General features: G+C 39.8%; 1 protein-coding gene across 1 annotated transcript in view; it reads left to right on the top strand.

Moving 5' to 3' along the window:
- The window catches only part of LOC307188263 (U3 small nucleolar RNA-associated protein 14 homolog A-like), a 521,128-nt gene extending 497,603 nt beyond the window's left edge, over positions 1 to 23,525 (top strand). The window contains 6 exon segments of the mRNA XM_079925187.1: positions 18,950 to 19,083; positions 19,689 to 20,877; positions 20,880 to 21,024; positions 21,027 to 21,106; positions 21,110 to 22,084; positions 22,086 to 23,525. Coding sequence (XP_079781313.1) covers positions 19,741 to 20,877; positions 20,880 to 21,024; positions 21,027 to 21,106; positions 21,110 to 22,084; positions 22,086 to 22,241 — 2,493 coding nt within the window. The 5' untranslated portion in view covers positions 18,950 to 19,083; positions 19,689 to 19,740 and the 3' untranslated portion in view covers positions 22,242 to 23,525.
- Positions 23,526 to 23,728: the final 203 nt, after the last annotated feature.

The following is a 23,728-nucleotide window of genomic DNA, read 5'->3' as shown; positions in this document are numbered from 1 at the left end:
GTCGGCATGGATAACTGCAACAGCTGTTACTACATAAGCCTGGTGTTTCTCACAATATGATTACTCTGTCAACGACGGCTGTAAAAGGTGGCATCTGCATTCATCAAACAGAGTTATCAATAAATGTAAAACCGTACAACAATTAGAGATCTCAAAGGAAGGACAAATCCAACTAGAGAAAAAAAGTCAACCACTTTCTTTAATTACTAAGATTGTTAATCAATAAAATGCCTTCATAACTTTTAATTAAAATTTTATTTGAACTGGATGTTTGGAGAATCTGATTCTTTGTTTTCATTACATGTAACAGTTGCACTACAAAAATCCTGGTGGCATCTGTGAGCAGCCATCCCCTGAGGGACAGTTTATATCTGTAATTGCATACTGTCACCTACAGAGGGTGTTAAGAATCCTTGTTAAAAATAAAGGAAATAGTTACGAGACAGCTCACAGTAGCCATTATTATGGAGCAAATTACTAGGTAGAGCAATCCAGAAGCTGTCAAGAAATGTTAGCAAAAAGGAGTGTGAGGAAATCAACCACTCAGCAATTCATCATGGACCAAAACTAGGTCTAAAATAAAACTTAGGCAAAACAAGGATTGGTTTTATGAAGTCAAAGGGTTGCCTTTGTTTATAGAAATGAATAAAGGTAAAGAGGCTACTGATGGAGGATAAAAAGATGAACTGATAAAAGGAAAAACAATTGCTCTAATCACACTGATGCTCTGGCAAGATGTAATCAGGGCAGCAAGTTAAAAATTCCAAAGCTCTGTGCTCTATACATTATCTTTCCTTTATCTTTAATTTACATTCATAACGGTCTACGTAATTTATGTATCACCAGCCCCCAGAAGTTGACTGGTGAATTCCCATACCGTCATCTCAGTCTCCTCAAGCTAAATACAGGCATCACTGTTACATTTTTAAAGGGTCTCTTTTTGATTTATAGAAAAAGAAATTTGATCTTGAATTTTTTTCTCATCCGAGTTTCCACTAGGATTTCATTTGACTCAGTTCCAGCCTACATAAATAAATGAGGTTGACTCTTATTTGATTGCTGAAATAATGAGCAACCTCTGCTTTCACAGTTTTCAGTACTACTGATAGGATGTAGAATTCAGTGCTCAGAGGTTCACTCTTAGGGCTTTCCTTTCCTTAACCTCATCTTGGTTTCCTGGATATCCCAAATAAGAGTGATTATGAACTACAGCCAACCAATCTGCCCAGTGTCCTAGTGAGGGCTGCCATCTCTCCAACTCATGACTCATAGCAGATAGAATGTATCCTCCATGTTTTCCTTCGCTTAAGAAAAGTTAAAGTGCAATCATGGGAGCATTGCTTGGAAGATTGGCCAAGGAAGACTGTTTCTCACCAACAGGTCCCAGCCCAACTTTGGTTCTAGTCACTGAGAACCAAAGATTACACTCATGGGACTTCCCTGGTGGCACAGTGGTTAAGAATCCGCCTGCCAATGCAGGGGACAGGAAGATCCCAGATGCCGCGGAGCAACTAAGCCCATGTGCCACAACTACTGAAGCTTGCTTGCCTAGAGCCCGTGCTCTGCAACAAGAGAAGCCACCGCAATGAGAAGCCCGCGCACCACAACAAAGAGTAGCCTCACTCACCACAACTAGAGAAAGCCCGTGTGCAGCAATAAAGACTCAATGCAGCCAAAAAAAAAAAAAAAAAAAAAAAATTACACTCATGAGATCAGGGTATACCTTGGAGAAAGGAGAGAAAAATAATAATACCTCTTACTTAAATAATGCTTACCAGATACCAGGCACAATTCCAGATATTAGCTCATTTAATCCTCACCAAAAACCCTAGGAAGTAAATTACTATTACCATACCAAGAGATTAGATGACTTGCCCAGGTTACACAGCATTAAGTGGTAAAACTGGCACTATGAACCCTGGCTGTCTGGCTTCAGAGTTTATGCTTTTAACCTCTATCCTATACTGCTTCTAAGAAAATAGAACTTACTGGGCACCTACTTTGTGTCAAGCCTGTGCTAAATGTTTTATTTCTGTTTGCATAGCTCTACAAAGTGGGGTTTACAAATGGGGAAACTTGAGGCTCAAAAAGGAGAAATGAACCTCCCCAAAGTCACACAGTAAGTAGTAATGACCAGAGTCAAACCTAGTCCTATCACACCCGAAAAACCCTTATTACTTCAGAGTAAGAAATGACCATTGGATTTTAGTTCTGCTAGTATTCAATGATGTATGAGAAAGGACAAAAATGAAAAAGGCAAGAGAGGAAGAGACTACAGTTCTGTGCTACATTTGTTCTCTGCCAGCAGGGTGAGGAGTAAATTGGCTCTAAGACAGAGAAGATCAGGCAAAGTTTGGGAATTTTCCAAAACAGTAAGAGTGGTTATTAAATAGGATTCAAGTGTGGTAGAGGGTGGGTTTTCTAAGTGGGGGAGAGTATACCTAAGAATGAGAACTTTTGTTTCTAAAGAAATCTGAGATCTAGGAGGGCAGAAGACAGATAAATGACATAAAATTTTACATTGAGATGTTCCCAAGAGCCTGAAGGATTGCCTTCAACTGAGACAGAAGGTTGTGTTTTCACCCTTTTCCCCAAGGATAGATATTAGAGTTGTGACGTTCGTGGGGAAATTTTACCAGATTAGTAACACAAGTTAAAATAAACACCAAGGAAGAAACATGGATTTTCAGATAAACAGTTAAGCAGTCCAGGATGGGGGTGGGTAGAGGGGGCTGATAAAGTGGGAAAAATCAGGGTCTAGTTCATCTCTGTGAAACCAGAATCCCTTGCATAATAGGAAGCTCTGATAAACGTGTCTGCACTGAATGCCGGACCTCTTCCCTCTCTACTTAGCTACTACCTGGATTAGGAAACAGTGACTCCAACCTCTCCTGAAACACAGGCTCCATAGTTACTGTCAACGGTAACAATGACAGCACTTGCCCATCTTTTTTACCTTTAGCATTTAGTTTTTTCCATTTTTCATTCCTGTTATTCTTACAAGTTGTCAGGTTTTTCCCCCTCATATAGTCAGTAGCTCAGGACAGGCAACAGTTCCATCTAAGTTCATCAAAATGTAAATTTCAAATATACAGTAGAACCCTGTTTTCTTCCCCAGTGCTCAGTATGGCCCAGCATGTCACAGACAGCAGTCCAAAACATCAACAGAAATGGTGCACGTTGGTGAAAAATGCTTTGGCGTACTTAGTATTTTGTTCATACCTATAAACAAAGCAGGGAGATACCCAACACAAGTAATTTTAACCACGTAATCTCATCCATTGCATATAAATAGAGGTCATTTTTGAACATTAAAGACTAGTTTCAAATCTTAAATGATATGTAAAAAGCATTGCAGGCCCCCGAGTGTTATTTAATTTCTACATTTTCAGGTGATGGAAAATGAACATGATTGAAATATGAAAGTCTTATTTTTTAAAACTTTCATTTTTCAAAGGTTAATTGACAAGCAGTTTGAGCAGAGGGAATGAGCTGCAAGTAAGTTTCCAATTACCAGAACTGGGACATGGGAGAATGTATGAAATATATAAGTCTTGAAATGCTAACCGAACTTCCGTTTACTAGGTTGAGGAATGAGCAACATAGATTTGAAGACATTATGGCTCCCTTTATATAGCTATAACTATCTATATAAAGATAAAATAAAATAAATATCTTGATTTTGATCTCAAGGAAAAATTACTTAAAATTTTTCCACAGGAAGCATCAATGACTAATAAAAATGAGACTTTTTTTCTGTTAATGAAAACACGTGGGTACTGTTGTATGACTGTGTGAATCTCTGTATATTCATATATAGACACAGATATGTAAATTCACTGCCAAATAGATTAGCAAAATGCTAGTAGTATGGCAATCTTGGGGAGAGTCTATCTTGTTGCAATTTTTAAATTTCTCAATCCATCAGTTAAATGTAGATTCAGGGCACAGACTCATATTTCCTTGTCAAATAAATTATGTCTTACATCAAAGACCACACAGATTCCTACTTAACAAAACAGGAGAATGTCTGAATAGACCATAAATGTGAAATATGAAAGAGAACAAAATGAGACAGCCAATAAAATAAAAGATTTGTTAGTCAGCTAAAAACTATCTACAAAATGGTCCTACTGACAATCAGAACTGGCGATTAAAGAAATGTTCCTTTAAACAGATGCTAATTTTTTTCCATGAGAAATGAGCTCTAGTGATAATGCAAAATAGTAAAATTGCTATGCATAAAAAGTTTTTAATTAGACAACAAAGACTGAGATGGTGCATGTATCTATTCTGCTTAACTATCAAAATGTTACATACATAGAATAGAATGAAAGAAAAGAACAAGTGTTTTCAGTCTTTAAGAAATAAACCAGGTACTAAATTATGATATAGTTGTAAATCCATGGGTCAATAATATTTGTTTTATTAACTTGATATTCTTCCCTTTCCAAGTAATTTATAGCAATTAGTTCTTGTTTATAGATACGTTTTCTTCTCTGGTTTTTCCCAAAGATAGTATTAAAAGCGCCGTCCCCATCTAGAAGCCACTACCAGAGACGTTATTTGGTTTAATGATTTTGGTAAATTAAATTGTTTGAAGTCCTTAGATTGGAACTGTCTTGAAATGTAATAGAATATAACAAATTATAAGATAAAGAAATTACTTACAACTTTTCTTTAAATCAGCTTCACTATAATATTGAGTTTCTTAGAGAAGTCTGACCTCCAGAGGATTTCAGAGGATTTAGCTTAACAGTTAAATGAGATGATACAGGTAAAGTGCTTGGCACAGTATCTAGCACATGGTAAGCACTCTTAGGAGCACTATATAATTAGATGGACTCAATTAATACTCCAGAGAATTAAGAGCCTTTTGTTTTGCAGGACTCCATCATGTAGTATTAGTTTGCTAGGGCTGCCATAAAAAAATACCACAGACTAGGCGACTTAAAGAAGAGGAATTCATTCTCTCACAGTTCTGGAGGCTTGGAAGTCAAAGACTAAGATGTCATCAGAGCTGGTTTCTCCTGAGGCCTCTTTCCTTGGCTTGAAGATGGCCACCTTCCCCCTGTGTCCTCACGTGGTCTTTCCTCTGTGCACTAGCATCCCTGGTGTCTCTTTGTGCGTCCAAAGTTTCTCTTCTTACAAGGACACCAGCCAGATTGGATTAGGACTCATCCTAAAGACCTCATTTAAACTTCATCACCACTTTAAAGGTCCTATCTCCAAATACAGTCACATTCTGAGGCACTGGGGGTTAAGGCTTCAGCATATGAATTTGGAGAGGAAGTAATTCAGCCCATAACAATGTAATAAGATCATAAGGTAGCCACCTCCCAATCCTGGGCGAGGATGTTGGGAACCAAAGTGCACAGAAAAGTGGGATTTAGGGCAAGCGTAGAGGAGAAGGGCTGATGTGGTGGAGTTCCAGCAACCTCTCTTATGCTTTTTTCGTCTCCTGGACATGCTCACCTTCTCTTCTGCTGCAGCATCTTTGCATTTTTTCTATATCAGCATCAAAGCATCTTCACCCCAAGTCAGGTACTGATTTGCTTAAATAAATACTATATGAAAGTGAACAAAAAGCTTAGCACTCTGAAGAGGTGCTCTGTATCCCCACAGAGGACCTGTTGATACCAAAAGAAGCTCCAGTTAATTGACTGGGGGAGGGAGAGGAGTGAGTAGGGAAGACTCCCTGCTGTCCTTAAACTGCCTGCTCAGGATGCTTTCATCCTGCTTCCTGACTTTTTTTTTTTTTTGCAAGTGGCTCTGTGCTTCTATGGAGTGAAGGAAAACCAAGTCGTGGGGTGGGGAGGGAAGGGATTATTCCAAATAAGGAGGGGGCCAGTGGAGTTGGGGTGGGGAAGTGAAATAGGGAAGGGGAGGGCAGGGAGTACCGTATATTTAAAGGGACCTGAAGAAACTTGAACAACAGATACTTGTCTCAGTGTAAGCAAAGTGTTATTTTACCCTTGTCGTTTCATCCGTGTGATAACTGCAATTTATGAAACTATATTAATGTGCTAATCAGGAAAGAGTCCTCTTTTCCTTAACAGAATGTCATTGATAAGAAAGAACGTCCTGGCGTGAAATCATTTCACTAGAATATGGAACTAGCTACAGTATGAACTTTAAGGGGAGGGAGGAGATAAATATCTCTTCCCTCTTTCCCTTCCCTCCAAGTTACAGGAAGGAGGGGGTGTGAATCTGAGAGTGTCTGCAGTTTAAGCCCTGGCATAATGTCTAGTACAGTGCTCTGCTCTGTGTTCAATAAACAGATGTTGTCAATTGACAACCCCATTGTAGAGTAACATTTGTTTCTTCAGCCAAATTCACTGTATCTGCATAGTTCCATTGTTCTTTGGGGCTCTCTCCTCCTTAAAATGATGGATTGCCAAGTAATAAAAATGCTTTCACCTTTATCTCCACCTATCTCACCAACTTTACCTCTTCTTTTATTGCCAGGCTCCGTGTCACGTGATCCATCCCCCCATCTCTCATTGGCTTCCTGGTCTCAGCAGCTCAGAGCCCTTCTGGTTTTAAAATATCAGCAAACCTTGCATTATAATCATTGAGGTTTGCCGATTAGAGGAGATGTGGATTGTGTTTTAATTGTTCAGAAATAATAGCATCCTGACTGGCATGAGTCAGGAAAGTCTTCCCTGAGCAAAGGTGACCCAGCTGGGAAAAATTAAGAGGCAAATTTAGCAATAAAATCAGGAGGACTAACAGGGGGGTTATCAGCTTCTTTGCCTAACCCTGAGATTAATCTCCAAAAACAGAGTCCTAAGATTGAAAGGGGTCACTTATTCTTTAAAAATACCTAGAAAATTAATGGTTTTGGCAAATAACATTTTTATCAAAAAAGGAGATGCATGGTTTCTCTTGTCTCTCCATGTACCATCTATTATCATGGTGCTTTCTGTGACCCACGTTTCCCTCTATCTGCAAATCAGAACCTGAAAACACGCAGCACCTGGAGGAAAAGGCACTCGAAGAATAACAAGTAATGTTTGTCTTCTCTGCATAATTGCAAAGTAGTATGAATGTTCCCCATGATAGAACCAGAAAGATATTACACATAAAATTCATTGAAGAACTTTGCAGCTCAGGATCACGTTTAATCAACGAGATGTGACCTGTACGAGTTCCATTTCCAAATGGGTGCCCAGGAAGTTTAGGACTGTTAAATTAGAAATCTGAGTCCATGATTTTGTAATTTTCCCCTGCATTTTATAACCGTTACAATTTATGTATCATTTATGTTTAAGGTTAGTTAATATTGACTTTGTTCTTCTGACTTTTTGGCTAAATTATAACTCAGTAGAGTTACTAGCAGACATTGTGAGTCATAGCACAGTTACCGTCACTATCGTTTTTGAACCATAAAGTTTTAAATTGAGTCCACTTGGACCTGTCCCCGCACCCCCAAAAATAGTCACAAGTCCCTACAAGGTGGTGTAGTAGAAAGAGCCCTAGAAGAAAACCCAAGAGATCAGGATTCTAGAGCCTGACTGCTCTTTGGATATTGTTACTTCACGAGTATGAGCGCAGGGACACCATGGGTTATAGATGATCTCCTTGTAGAATGCAGCAGCACATGAATAAAACAAAGTAAACAAGTTACGGAAATTTCTTTAGCAATGTGCCACTTAATTTACTTCAACAAAATAAGGTTTGAACTTTTTCCTTTTTACAAATATTTTACTAAGAAATATGAAATGTGAGGCTTTTATTTCCAGCAATTTATCTGAGGACTTTCCAGCATTACTTACAAAGAAAACTCACAAATATCCATTCTGTACGGCATTAGTTTCAACTTTGCATATCTTGCCTTTTTTTTCAATGGAACGAAATCATATGATGGAATCCTTCATTTTGCAAAGCCCAAATCAATTCTTTATTTATAACAAGCCAACTCAAAAACATACTCAAGGCTTTTATTCCACCGTGAAAGAAGCAGCCAACTGGCTGACATTACACTGTCATTGCAATTTTTTCCAACGAAGTGTTTAAGTGAGCTAAGCTACTATACATGTGACTTTATTTTGAGAGCTTCAGTGAACACATAGTTTTCACCTTGAAGTGAACTACCTTTGAAGGGACCAGTCGTTTTGGAGTCCTGGGTTTCAGAGCTGGGACGGCTGAAGGAGGCGTGGCTCCTTCCTCCTCCATCAGCTCGGTGCTCGCCCCTCTGTCAAAGCACACAGCGCGCTGAAGCCCAGCCGTCTTTGTTCTACGATTAGGGGAGCTCCTTGAGGAGAGGAATATCTTATTTCTTTTGTTATCCTGATCTCTAACTTGTCTTTTCAAACGTGATCAATAAATTGTAAGTGAATAAATAACTCCTGACCCGATCCCCTCTTGTCACAGACGATAAAAAAGAAACCAATAAAAGAACAATGATATGTGTTAGGTCGCACAGTTGATTTGAATCGGGACGGGACAAAAACTCAGATCTTTTGATTTTCATGCTGTGGAAATCTCAGCCGGCAAGTCGAACGCAGGTACCAAAGTATAGAAAATGGATTGAATGTAGTTTGCGGCTTGTGATGACTGACTTCTATACCTTTTTATGAAGCTGTTGCCCTAAGTCTTATGAAAGTAATAAATTATTATTGTCCTAGTCCATAGAGATGTCTAGCATGAAAGTCCAGTGCTTCAGAGCACAGTAGATTCAAATTCCAGGTGAGACACGAGCTAAGTGAACTTGCTAAATTCCTTAGCCTAATCCTCGGATCCTCCTCTGTGATGTGGACAGAATAGTAGCTATCTCTTAGAAGTTATAAGGACCAGACAAAATAATACATGTAGAGCACAGAGCCCAGGGCCTGCCGCATCGTTATCAACATGGCAATAATTTACTTTGTAGGGATTTGTTAAGCCATCACTTGAATGGAGGAGAAAAACAGATCCCACCAAAATATATATTTAAAATATGTACATGTATAAATGTATACCTTTAAACATATCATTTAATATGCATATACTTTTATATTTTAAATACTTACATATGTACAGTATATATATATATACACACATACACAGAGGGGAAAATTCTGGAAAATGTACAAAATATTAAGATGATTGTGTCTGAGTATTGGAATATTTTTATCTGTATTTGCATACACTTACTACAATAAGCACGAGTAATAAGTGTGTAAAATAAATTTAATATATTTTTAAACAGAAATATTGGCTTTTATCAATCTGGTTTAAAATCTCATTTACTGGGGATAAATTCTAAAATCACTTTCCAATGTGAGCAACAGCTAAAGCCAAAGTTATTGGAATTTTCCCCAAAAATATTGCTGGGGTTTTTAATTTTTGATTAATTTTTACAGTTACTTATTTTACTTAACATATACCATGTGCCAGGTCCTGTTCCAAGTGCTTTATAAATATCAACTCAATTAAGAAAGAGCAATAACATCTTACCTGAGGAGAGAAATAGCTAAGTGTAGAGGTAAAAAAAAAAGCTGGAATACAAATTTTTTTAAAAGATGGTCTAACTTCTGTCTTTTAAGATCAGAGTAATGAAAAATACAGGAAAAATACAAAATTCCTATAACTTGCTTTACTCATATATACATAATAGCCACCAAAATGATCTAGCTTAAGTATATTCTGCTAAGAAATTAGTAATGATTTTCTAAATAATTTGGACATGGTTTTATAAGACATAATTTTACAAGGAAATCATCAAAAACTACATAAACCATGTAACAGTCCCCTAATGTATATTATTCTCTCTCTAACCAAATCTATCAATTGCTGTTCTCTAAGTGAAATTCAAGTACGAAATTACAAAGATGATAATAAGATGAAGAACTAGTTCTCATTATCTCCCCATCATCCTCTTCTCTGCGCACACAAGGTCCCCAGGAAGCCAGCAGGCAGGACTCAGTAACTGTGGAGGTCACAGAGGGGGCACAGCAGTGGGTAAGACTTGAGCTGGTAGTCAATATGATATACCTCTAGAATCAGTATAATCACCATGAATAACGCGGGAACATCATGGTAATATATGGTGGGCTATCATTTATCCTTGCTGTTCCTTATGTAGCTCTGATGACCATAACTCAACAACAGATTTGTCACAGAACCATCAAAAGGGGCAGGGGGCCCGGGGCCCGGGGCGGGAATCAGCTTGCATACATCTGTTCTGGGAACATGAGATTTTTTCTAATATAAATCCAAATATATTCATAACCATATTTGTTTCCCGTGTTGAAATGGCTACTCTTAAATAGCGGTGCTCCAAAGGCACCAAACTTGCCGACTCGGACATCTGAATGCGGAGCAATAGAAAGGAGGCTGAAGCCCCCTAGGAACAGGAAGAATCATCATTCGTCTTCCTTAGCTGGGTGCCACCGAAAAGCCACAGCGAAAGTCAGCGGCCAAAGCCCAACCTGGAGAGGGTAATTGTTTCCCAACCTGCCCTAATGTTCATTTAGCACCAGAAGATGTGCCTGTGTTCAAAGCTTTAAACTATAAGTATTTTGATTAATGAAACGGCAGAGCCAGCCTTAGTTTTCCCAATGCTCACTTTCTCTGTGTGTGTGTGTGTGTGTGTGTGTGTGTGTGTGTGTGTGTGTGTGTGTGTGTGTGTGTAGGAGCGAATGGCTGCACTGGTGATTATTTTCACATTGAGAAAGAAGAGAGCAGAGAATTATTAAGCCATCTCTTTCTAGGGGTAAGACAAAGGAGCTTTTGCAACTCCATAGAAAGAAGCAGAAATTCTTAGAAAGTTTTTCTTAAATTTCTTTGAAAATCTGTATACATGCCAGAAAATATGCCATAGTTCAAAGACCCCTGAGTCTGCAGAGGAGTAAGGGCTCTGAAAACAGAATAATAATGGAATAGAAAATAGGAGCTCGTGTTTAGAATTCACCACACCAAACCCCCAACCTTCTAACCCATTACTGACAAGGAAACAAAGATCCAGAAAACGATCCCAAGTCTGACAGTGAGTTTCAGGCACAGCCAGGATTAGAAACCTACTGCATTTCCATGGTAGTCCGTGCTGTTCCAGGACCCAGCCTGCAGACTCTCAGCCCAGTGTTCCTTCTGCTACAAAGGGCTGTGTCATAGTAGGGAATGGGGAGCCACTGAAGGTTTTTGAGCAAAGGAATGACATGATTGTCTCTGTTCGGGGGAAGATTGATCTGGCAGTCCCTTATGTAAACTGGGTTAAAAGATCAGTATTAGCACAACATAGCATTAGTGCAGGGCCATTGGAACAGGAGCTAAGGGAGTAGAATGGAAGGGGCAAGAAGCAAGAGATATTCCAGACCTGCTTGTCTGCTGCACAAGAGCAGGGCCAGTTGTATCCCCAGTTCCTAATACAGCCCTGGTGCATGAAAGGGACATAGCAGCTACTGTTAAATGAAGAGATGAATTAAAAAAGTAGAAGCAGTCAAAAATTACCTCGAGTTTGTGGGCTACATGACTGAGAGAATGTTGCAGAAATTGGAACAGAAATTGGTGGCTGAGCAGTGGGGAGAAAGTGGAATGTTGGGGATCATCCAGGGTGGACCTAGAAAGGGCTTTCTAGAACCACTGACACAGAAGTTATCGATGAAGCCCTAGAATTAACGAGAATGTCATCGAATTACAAAAATGGAAGGAGGGCTGGAGACATTCTTGGGGTTAATCTGTGAAGCTATAGTGTGCGCCTGGGTCTGGTGTTTTAGACTCATGGTTCTCCACAGATGGCTGACCGATAGAACCATTGAGACGGTGTTTCGCAGAAACAAGAAGCAGCGCTTCAGACCCAAACTCAGTGTCAGTGTGAGATTTTTGAACAGGAAGACTCAAGCATATGCTTGCAATAGCAGTGAGAAAATTTCAACTTGAACTTGGAACTTGTCCAGAATTTTACAATGAGGAAAGCTTAATAAAAAAAAAAGAACACAGTTTTCATTTTAGAATGTGTAAATTTTGAGTTTCATGTAGAGGAGGTATTTTAATTTTGAAATACGTACAAAGATGGGGGTGGGGCAGGGATCATAATCTTTGCAGTGATTGAGCCAGATGGCAGACAAGCCCTGACATCCCCCTACCCACCCCACACACCTCCAGAAGTGGCAGTGCGTATATATGCATCCTTTCTGTAGGAGCCCTGGGGGGCAGTCACCTACATACCTGCTGTTGGCCACAGCAACCTCCTCAGTGTAGCTTTTCTGCTCCTTCCATCCACCTGGCCCATCAAATAGAGGCCAGACCTTTGAAATGGGCCTTTCATGTTCTGTGGTTACTACTTCTTAAGGTTTTATACTCCTAGAACCATAAAAATCAAAATTCATCCACTCTTAGATCTGAGCATGACCTTGGAGGTGAACTAGTTAAATCTCCTTGAGGGAACTGGGAACCAAGTCTGACCTCCCCTCCAAAGATAGAATGGCCAGCTTGTTGGCCAAAGCTGGCCTTCCAGGATCTGAGGCTGAAAGTGGGACTGAGTGTGGATCCTGCTGTAGAGCGTTCAATCAGGAGGACAGCGTAGGGCAAGGAGCTCGAGAACCAGTTCCTCACAGTTGTCAGACACAAGTACAAACAGGTTTCAAGTAGGAAGTGAGACCTGGAGAAGCATGATAAGGTGACTGGACAATCTCTGGCGTGTGTGTGTGTGTGTGGGGGGGTGCTTACAGACCCTTGAGGGTGAAGTCTCCCACCCCCCCCGCCGCAGTAACCTGGTTCTGCTGTGAGCTAGGGGCACCCACTTCCCCTGGAGAGAGATTTCTCCAGCACTCTTAGGATACTAGAGTTAACTCCCATCATTAGTGGACATAAGAGTTTTGGAATAAAGGGGAAAAATACAAAAAGATCACAAGTATTAGCTAAACATGATGGAACTATGCGCTTATTATAAAGAATTGTAATATTAATTTGCCGAAAAGGAAAATTGGATCCATCAACTTGTGTTGGATATGTATAAAGGTATCTAGCTAGCTTTCAATTATTTTTTCTATTTGCTTACTGACTTCTCTACCCACCTCCATTTCAAAAAATTCTGTATTCATTTGTTCATTGTTTACTCAGCAAATCGGCATTGTTTGCCTAATATGTGTTAGACCCTGGATATACAATAGTTCCGTTTTCAAAAAATGATTTTAGTCTACTACTAATATGAATCCATCTCATTTCATCATTTATTCTTTCTTTTCCTAAGAACAACTCTACTTTCATAGGAGAAGAGTCATTTCACTTAAGCTGAAGTATCTCTTTTTGGGAAGAGTATCACTGACATTTCATGTACATTCATCCTCAGAGTAAGCAGGAATTTATAATCTGTCCCTTAGGAATCATCAAAAATAATTTGAAAATCACCCTAGCTTATCTTCGCTTCTGACAGGAGTTTGTTTGTAATATCTTTATTTTCCCTGTTCAGTTTGCCTTGGGTTTCAACATTATTCAGTCCTTACACTCGACGTCTTCCCAGCCTCCGTTCCATACCACCTTCTTTCAACACTTAACCGAACCGTGGATGGTGATGTTACGTTGACTTATTCTCAATGTGATCTTCAATAGGGTCAGCAGGCAGTATTTTCTGCAAAAGGCATTTTCTCCTAACTGAAAGAAGAAAGCTAACTCTAGTTTCCTGTGGGCCAAGTCCCTTGTGAATTCCGAGAGGGAGAAAAAGGTTAATTGTTAACAGGTCTGTGCCTGTGTCGCTTACAACTCACCACTGGATCCCTTCAGTCTCACACCCTTTCAGCAGTAGCGTTTAGCACAATGAGACCAGACTGAGTTTTTTATTGCTTTCTTCAGTAAGATACAGGGTGAGCTTAAAGAAGGCGATCTTTAAGATTTATCTCTGGGTTCTGGCGTAAGAGTTCAATAATTCCTTTAATCTGTGTTGTCATCTCCCTTGGCCTTTTGCTTTACTTTAGTCTTTTAACATCTCACCTTACTTTAATAGCAATTATCAGAATCCATATACTAATTCAACCTAACAAGAACTCTAGTAGTATGAACCTAGTCTAAGAAAGGCACTGAACCTGGCATGCACATTAGACTTCATAATGATACCATATTTCACAGGCAAATGATCTGTCTTCAATAACTACAATTTAGCTGTAATTTATCTTTAGAAGATCTCTGACAATAAATCAAAAGAGTTAATTGGATTAATTTTCCTTAAGAGAGAATTAGAGTCTTATAACATCCCTTAGTACTAGTTGAAGCAGTGGGCATAAACTTGCAAATGTACCATAGAAATAATTTAAATTTAGTGAACAGGATCAGCAGAAGTAAAAGCCAGGCTTTAAATGGAATTCATGTATTCTAAATTTCTTCTAGAATCTTTAAAACTATATATTCATCTAGCCATCAGTCTGTCTCTTATCTATCTCTATATATCTGCAGATATATTTTTAAATACACCTAGTTCTTAGAATTGTCATTGATTTTCTATTTCAAGAGGCACTACACACAGACTGTATTTCTAGGATGTTTTGGGTTAGAGCAACAGCATAGCATTTCTTGAAATTTCACAAAATCTCTACCTATCATAACTCTAGATAAACAGCAAAAGAGATGTGAACATTTCAATACTTTTATCTTCACCATCCTGGAAATAAATCAGCAGAATCACTTGTCTTCATTTCATAGGTTTATCCTGTGAAATGGGATAGGACCTCCATACATCATGTGGTTCGTCCTATATCTGAAATCATAACCATCTTTAGAATCATATACTTGGTATAATTTTCAATTCAAAAGTTTCTTAGAAATCCATTCGTCCATTTTTTCTGAACCATCTTCCAAAGAATATTCACATACTTCAACATACTAATAGGTGTTTGGGGAAAAAGCTTCTGTGTGGAAATAGTTGGAAATGTCCCCTCTGAAGGCTCACAGTGGACATTCGCATATTAAAGGCTCAGCAGACCTGCAGTAAAAAAAAATAAAAACAAAAAAACTGCAGGTTGGGGAGGGTGGGGACTTCTTTATTTTATTCTCTAAATATATTTTTACTTTTTTCCTATTTTATACAAAAATATATGGTGTGCTATCTGAGAAAGAAAGGAAGAAATAGATGGCAAAGAAAGTGGAGAAAAAGAAGAGAGATAGGGAGAGATTTGATCAGTCCCAGTGAGGAATGGAACTTTAAGGATTAAGACACGTGTCTGAAGAGCATTTTTGTAAAGTTTTGTAATGTGCGGTACTGTATATCTCTAATGTGACAAGAGTCACATTACTTGTCAGGGCAAGAGAAGGAAGAAAGGGAAAAAGGAGGGAAGAAAGGAAAGAGGGCAGGAGAAAAAGAAGGGAAAGAGGGGCACAGAGAGCAGGAAGGAGAGAGAGATGGAGAAACCTTGTGTTTACAAAACCTATTTGACTGTAGAACTCTTGATTCAAAGAGTTATCTACAAAGGCTAGCGGAGTGCTGGTAAATGTTTAACAACCAGCTCTTGGGAAAAGGTGGGGCCCTGATTTGGAGCATTTACCAACTGCCATGGTGTGAACACTTCCTCCACGGCCAATGTCAAACACAACGTGCACTGCCTCACAAGCTTCTGGCTCCAGCACACCCCTGCCAGTGAGCCTCGAAACAGGGTTTTGGAAGCACTGAGCTGGCAAAACTTCTCCTTCTTCCAGTCTCCCTCCTGGACATAAACATTTTCAAGAGGAGCAAACTAGGCCTAGAGAGGTTATTTGACTGTCGAAATTATACGGCTACTCATCTTTAGTGGTATCTAAGCTCTAATTTCTAAATTCGATGATGATTTCATACTATCTAATGTAAAAATCTAGCTATGTGAAAGGAAGTATAGTATCATAGAGCCCAGTGATAAGGAAGACCCTTCCCTTAGAAATACAAATGATATCTTTTAGCCGCTCATCTCCTCTGCCTGCAGATGGCATAATTTGGATACTGTGTGTCTATTACCCATACCTTTTAAGAGTAATAATAAATGTGGGTTCATTCATTCATAAATACTTTTAAATCCTTAGTCAAAAGCAGCTGTATGACAATTTAAAATGTTCTGAAGTCATTCAAGTCTCATTCAAATTGTGAAATCTCTCAGATCTTGGTCTTGAACTGAGGTCAGAGGAAGGACGCTATTTTAGAAACAAAGGAAAGTTAACTGTAACCTTTCAGTGCTTTTGTTGTTCAGCTTTTCCTCTCAAACCATAATTCATCTTATATTTTCTACTTGCCTCATCATATTTTCAAAAGACAAAGATTTGTTGAGATACAGGCTTTTAAAACATAGAATTGTTTTGATACATATTTACACACATATATATAAATAAACTTGATTTTGTCTGTGGAAGATGATGCTTCCTTTGGGTTCAAAGATGAAAATATACATTTGCTTGTACTGAGAGTCATTATCCTTTGTGGCAGAGACATCCCTGTGAGCCCTTCTATAAAAGGATTTGTTATGTAAATCCCAGATTCTTCCCTGACTGGCCTCCACTGATCTTAGACAAGTCCCTTAATCTCTTATAACTTTGATTTCCTTATTCATGAAAAGAATGGGATAATAGTAATCTATACTTTATGGGGTAGTTGGTTTCAACTGCACAAATTTTAAGAACTGGTTATTAAGTTTGTGAATTTCACTCTAACTTTTGGCCATTTTACAACATTCTGACTCTTTTCGACAAAAGCTTGGTGAGAAAAAGAAAACTAGAGCTAAAATTTGTTTTCTTTAAATTGTCTGCAGATTGAAATCAGGCTCTGGCTGAACCACATTTTACACCTCAAGGATGATATGTTTAACATTTTTCTGTGGTCCCTTTTCCATAATGATGCATTTCTGATTTTTCAGAGACTCTAATGAAATTCTGCAAATTTTCAGAGGTTTTTAACTTGAATTTTCCTTTCGCTCCAAGTTTCTCCATAGTTGCAAAGTGATTGGTCCTTTGACAATGCATATGCATCATTCAGGAAGACAATTTCCTGAGAGTTACCTAGCTTTGCTGGAAAATTCTGAACAAAACAGGTAACTGTAGGTACAATGAGCCCTCCTAGGATTGATATTCTGTGATCATAGTCATTGCTCCATTCATGTGTACTCAAGTAAGTTTATTAGGCAGCTTGTGAGTGCATATATTTTAGAAGAGAGAATTTTGGTGAAAATTCTGTAAATGATGTTACATTAAGAAGAAGAAAAACTGTAATTAGTATTTAAATAGGACTTTATGGTTTACCCAGTATTTCCCCATGTTGTCTCATTAAATCCTCACAACAACCTCCCTAAGGCATATCATCCCCATCTTATGGATAAGGAAGTTGAGGTTTCAAGAAGTTGCCTTATTCAGGTCAGTGGAAGCCTGTCAGGGAAGTTTGGGACTCAAATGCTGTGAGGACTAAATGGGGTTAAATACAAAAAGCAGTTAGTACATAGGAAGCACTCAGTAAATTCTAGCTTTAAAAAAATAGATTTGTGTGGCTATATGGTCCCCTTTGTTGACTAAAGGAATTAATCAGACTTAAAACTCTGCTCATGCAGCAGAGGTAACAAATTAAACATATATGAAAATTCCACAGTCTCTACCATCTCTGACACCAAAAACACTATTGTCAAACAGTGTTAGAGTATTGGAAAGTATATGTATAAATATGTATAAAATTCATGGTACTTGAATTTAAACATTAATCCCTAAGACTCCAGTCCAAAAATTCTATGACTCTATAATAATTTGGTACTAGATATTTGATATAATGAGTTTACCAAAGACAATTACTCAGATTAGTTATCTCGGTTTTTTTCCTTTTAATCTCAACATAAACCTAGTCTAAAATTAAAATTTCTACGTTAACTCCAGGCACACACAGAATGTCCACATAAGGCCCATCTCTTGGGGCTTAACCAGTTCACTCCTGTCTGCAGAAATCTACAGGCCACCCCAGGCCACCAACTTAATTATAACCAGGATGCGCACCAGAGGTGAAAAACCTCCTAGAGCAGTTTTTCAATCATCATCTCTCCAACTGACCTGGACTAGTGACACGAAAACCAGCAATTAAAAGCCTCAAGTTCAGAAATACATTCAGTTTCCCAAGTCCCCAAATGGCAAAGGTTAAGTGAATTATGTGGAGATAATTCGCCAACATCCCAAGGGAGGGTCCTGCTGACTTCAGATTGCTGGCTGTTTCAGTCTCATTTTTCCTTCCCAACTGATATGCTTCTTGCAGTAGTGCTGCCAATGTAAATATCAGAAAAATGAGAAAAGTTGCAGACAGGGAAAATAAAAACCCTACAATATGTTTTCTAGGAGGGGCCATGTGATTAACACACTGTGTTTCAGTTAACACTGAAGGCTTTTTCCTCTAGCTGTTTTCAAGAATAATAGTGAGTAAATTTACACTCGCCTCCATTAAAAATATTTAAGATCTTTATGGTGTTGCTTTGCTACTTAAATTGGAGAGCGTCGCCAGGCATCTTACTGTGTGAGACCATAACGGGAGCTGCAACTCTCCTTCAGGCTGAATTAGAAGCACCCATTACACCTCGAGTTGTGTGGTAACACCTCCACAGTGTTTCCAATTAACTTTGTAAGTTTTTAATCAGTGACAAATGCATCTTTGTAAATTCAATTTACCTTTTATTGCAGCGCTATAAACCGTCTTGCTGCATTCCGGTACTTTGTGAACATTTTACTTGCTACTGACATAAGACAGCTGTTGGACCTACAACAAAGGCTAAGCTTTATGAGTTACCTGAATTAGGATGTAGGTAAAGTAATTAAACCCCAAAGAGAAAGAAGGAGGAAACAGATAGCCCTCCACAATCCACACACACCAATACGAAGGCAGGAACTCCTGAAACAACTGTGAAGCTGAAACATTCAAGATTAAATTCCCAGAAACTCCCTTCTTTGATTGTGAGTTGAAACTCACGTTATGTTGAAAGAGGTAGATAAGTGAAAAGGTCAGGCACATTTTATTAATAAATCCATACTGATATTTGTTTTTCTTTTTAATCAGATTCAAATGCATCCTGTTAAAGGGCCACGGGTGATTAGGTCATAAATCTGAACAACCTTGAAGATGATGAAGGAAATGCTTCTCTGTAAAGCGATCATCATGCTGCCTGTTTCATCATTTACACATTTTTACAGGTGCAGGGAAAATGTTTAATTTCAAATTGCTTGCAAGACTCAGAATGAAATATTACTTTATAGGATCTTCAGATAATAAAGTAAATGAGCTAATAGCACACCTGAAAATACAGGTTTTTTTGTTTGTTTCTATCTTTGTTCCTAAAATAATAAAACGGCAAAAAATTAGGGGAAGGATTAGTGTGTTTGACCTCAGCTATACTGACTTAAGGATTCTAGCTTAGGTTTTCTTTTGTGTGAATATTACTAATGACACATTCACTCACTGCCCCTTGATGAAATTATGTCATAGTGAGTAATACGGTCATGAGACATATCTTTTGTTTCATATTTAATCAAAAGTCTGCATTTTTATAAAGGCAGGAAATTTATAGATGACATTTACCATTTTTTTCCTTAAATACTGAAGAATTCTTTTGTCTTATTTTTAGATTCATCACTCAACCATGAGACATTTACATCTGTGGCTTTCTATTATCCCATTGAAAATATTGTAAATGTTGTAATTTGTCAGGAGTTTTTGGACCCTGGCATTATTCTAATTTATTTATTCATTCATTCATTCATCAATTCACTTATTCATCAAGTATGTAATCTCTGCCTAGGATAAGCAGTGACTGAAGATGTGGCCCCTCTCCTGAAGATCAAGGATTATAAATGAGCCTTTTGGCTTCCGCTTCTGGCCCATGTGAGATACAGGCTGGTGAGATGAGCTCGAGTCGGGCTGCGGAGAGCAGCCTTCTGGCTTTAAACCAACAGGAAGAACTAGAGGATTTGCCAAGAGAGTACCCCTTGAGCACCAGTGAAGATGAGGGGGACAGTGATGGAGAAAGAAAGCATCAAAAGCTTCTGGAAGCAATCAGTTCACTTGATGGAAAGAATAGGCGGAAATTGGCTGAGAGATCTGAGGCTAGTCCGAAGGTGTCAGAGTTCAGTGTCAGTTCTGAAGGATCAGGAGAAAAGCTGGTCCTTTCGGATCTGCTTGAGCCTGTTAAAACTTCATCCTCATTGGCTGCTGTGAAAAAGCAGCTGAATAGAGTCAAATCGAAGAAGACTGTGGAGTTACCCCTTCACAGAGAAGAGATTGAGTGGATCCACAGAGAAGCGGCATTCGATAAAACCTCACAAGTCCTCTCTAAATGGGATCCCGTCGTGCAGAAGAACCGGCAAGCAGAGCAGCTGGTTTTTCCCCTGAGCAAGCAGCAGTCCATCTTTCCTCCCATCGAACATGTGGTCGGTGGCTGGAAGGCAAGAACTCCCCTGGAGCAGGAGATTTTTAATCTCCTCCATAAGAACAAGCAGCCAGTGACAGACCCTTTACTGACTCCCATGGAAAAGGCCTCTCTCAAAGCCATGAGCCTGGAAGAGGTGAAGATGCGCCAAGCAGAGCTTCAAAGGGCCCGGGCCCTGCAGTCCTACTATGAGGCCAGGGCTCGAAGAGAGAAGAAAATCAAAAGCAAAAAGTATCACAAACTTCTGAAGAAAGGAAAGGCCAAGCAAGCCCTAAAAGAGTCCGAGAAGCTGCGGAAGGTCAATCCTGCTGCAGCACTGGAAGAACTGGAAAAACTCGAAAAGGCCAGAATGATGGAGCGAATGAGCCTTAAGCACCAGAACAGTGGGAAATGGGCAAAGTCAAAGGCGGTTATGGCCAAATATGACCTGGAGGCTTGCCAGGCTATGCAGGAACAATTGGCCAGGAACAAAGAGCTGATGCAGAAGATCCAGGTGGCCTCCGAGAGTGCGGAAGAGGAGGGAGGTGCGGAGGAAGAGGGTTCCTTCCTCCAAAGGGTTCTTCCAAAGAACCCTTTGTCCCTGACGTGGTGAATGAGGTGCAGGTGAAGGCAGACAGACCGAACCCCTGGATGTTCAGGAATCACTCAGGTGACACAAAAGAGGCTGAGGTCCAGGGGGACCCTGAAGAACTTGCAGAGCCTGCAGCCCGGAGGCTCCTGAAAGTGAGGAAGAAGGACCAGTGGTGGCGGAAGAAATTCTGTTGAAAGAATTTGAGGAAAGGCGATCACTTTGACAAAAGTCTGGGCTCAACCAGATCGCCAAGCCGGTGGGCAGTCAAGAAGCAAAAGATCTTAGCAGCCAGGAGGTGCTGTCTGAATTGAGGGCACTGACTCAGAAACTCAACAGGGAGAGCCATCAGTCCAGGAAGCAAGAACTGAGTTCAACGAGGACAGTTCTGGCGGTCCAGAGAGAGGAACCTGCCGGGGAGGAAGAGGAGCCTCTGTTGCTGCAGAGGCCGGAGAGAGCACGAGCTCTGGAGGAACTGGAGGAACTGGGCAAAGAAGGATGTTTTCAAAACAAGGAGCTTCCCAGAGCTGCGGTAGAAGGGCAGCAGTTGGAGAGGAACCCAAGTAATCATCTTGGTGTCCCCAAGGAGAAGAAAAGGAAGGAGCAAATGATTGATCTCCAGAACCTCCTGACCACAAAATCTCCTTCCATGAAGTCCTTGGCAGTTCCCACGACAGTAGAGGAGTTGGAAGATGAAGAGAGAGATCAAAGGCAGATGATAAAGGAAGCTTTTGCTGGGAATGATGTCATCAGAGACTTCTTGAAAGAGAAGAGGGAAGCTGTGGAGGCGAGTAAGCCGAAGGATGTGGACCTGACTCTGCCTGGCTGGGGCGAGTGGGGTGGTGTGGGCCTGAAGCCCAGTGCCAAGAAGAGACGCCGGTTTCTCATTAAAGCCCCTGAGGGTCCTCCAAGGAAAGACAAGAATTTGCCAAATGTGATTCTCAATGAGAAGCGCAACATCCATGCAGTGGCTCATCAGGTGCGGATGCTTCCATATCCATTCACACACCATCAGCAATTTGAAAGGACCATTCAGACCCCTATAGGATCTACATGGAACCCCCAGAGGCCCTTCCAAAAGCTGACTATGCCCAAGGTTGTCACCAAGCCAGGCCATATCATTAAGCCTATAAAAGCAGAGGATGTGGGCTACCGGTCTTCCTCAAGGTCGGACCTCTCTGTTGTACAGAGAAATCCAAAATGACTTCTCCATACGTCACAAAAAACAGCTGAAGAAAAACTCTAGATTGAGTTGCTGGAGTAGTGACACCTTGGTGCCCGTAACTGGGAGCCCTGACTGCGCCTCCATTGGCCCGGTTTTACTCCGAGCTGCAGGATCAGTTCCAAAACTGGCTTAGCACACCGCGGGTGTAGTTAAGCCACATGTTAGAAATAAAGGCGTTTTTTTAATCTAAAAAAAAAAAAAAGGATTATAAATGAAAGAAAATTTTCAGACCTATATATATTTATGTGTTGTTTATTTCAGATGTTGATTTAGACTTTATATGTTTTTTAAATGTTTTTAAAAATCAGCCACAACCTAAAACTTTTCATTGAATCCATACATTATTACCATTTCTAAACTGTAGGCTCGTCTTTCTTTGACCTTTTCTGAAGGGCATACTCTTTGAATACTGTGTTTATTCTTCTGTATGTATCGTAGACACTTTTGATAGCATATGATTTCTTTCTAATACATCTACAAACTAGGCAGAACACAGTTTTGATTTCATTACCCTATTTTTCCCCATTCTTTATTACAGGTATTAAAGAAAGAATAAAATTCTTGACAGGTTACTGTATAGCTACTTTAGAATGTAGGAACTAGACATGAAAAGGGCCCTTTCAACTTGCTATCAACTGATCATTAGTTTCTCACCATTTCTTCTGGGTGCTCAGAAAAATATGGCCAGGTGTAGGAGAGGAGTTTTAGCAGACAGTATTGAGTTTATGTTCTATATCCCACAATATGATTTTCACCCAGTTGCAGGAGCACTCCAGTGATAGTCCCGGGACATGGAGGACAAGAAGATTTATGCCCTATCACAGCACAGTCCTTAGATAGGGAGGCCGTCAAGGGGGTTACTAAGCGTGGTTCCCCACCCTCAGTTCTCAGCCCAACCCTAACAAAACCAACCCAGGGATGTTCCCAAAGAGGTGGAGAGACAGGTGGCCTCCCAGAACTCAGGCTTTCATGATCATCTCCCAGGATGTCATCTGACACCCCAACGCGACACCAGAACATGCCTTAAAGTTGGGACAAATCAAAGACGAGATTCAAAGGCTTTGCAGAGGTGCCCTGGTGCAGTGAGCAAACTGTAAAAAGCTGCCGCTTACTGATAGCTTGAAATACACAAGCAGGCATGGCGCTGTCACAACAGCCCTACGTGGTTGATAAGGAAGCAGAGGCGCAGTGATTTACCTGGAGGGAACAAAACTCTGGAGCTGGAATTCATACCCGTGTTGGCCATGAATTCCACAGTTATGGACAGTATTGCAGACAGTATAACAGCCCATACTCTTAACCACTATACTAACCTGCCCACCAGATGCCAAAATGTTACACCAACTCTGAAGCCTAAATCCTTATTCTTTAAAATAACATTTTAAATCTATGATATCTCTTCAGTAACAAAGTTTACACCCCAGAAACCCATCCTTATGTGAAAACTAAATAATTGTTGCTATAGTTCAATGCCATTTCTTTTTACTTTATGCTGCCAAGCTGTGTTCGATAGACACTATTACCGCTGTAGTAAGTATGCATTAGAATTAAAGACGCTCTGTAAAACAGCAACGAGTCTGCCCTGTTTCGTTGCAAAACATGCCTCTATTTTAGAAAAGT

The sequence above is a fragment of the Stenella coeruleoalba genome (assembly GCF_951394435.1).
Source record: "Stenella coeruleoalba genome assembly, chromosome: 6".
Taxonomy (NCBI): domain Eukaryota; kingdom Metazoa; phylum Chordata; class Mammalia; order Artiodactyla; family Delphinidae; genus Stenella; species Stenella coeruleoalba.
Note: the sequence above shows the minus strand (reverse complement) of the source record. Positions and strands in the feature narration are given on the sequence as shown.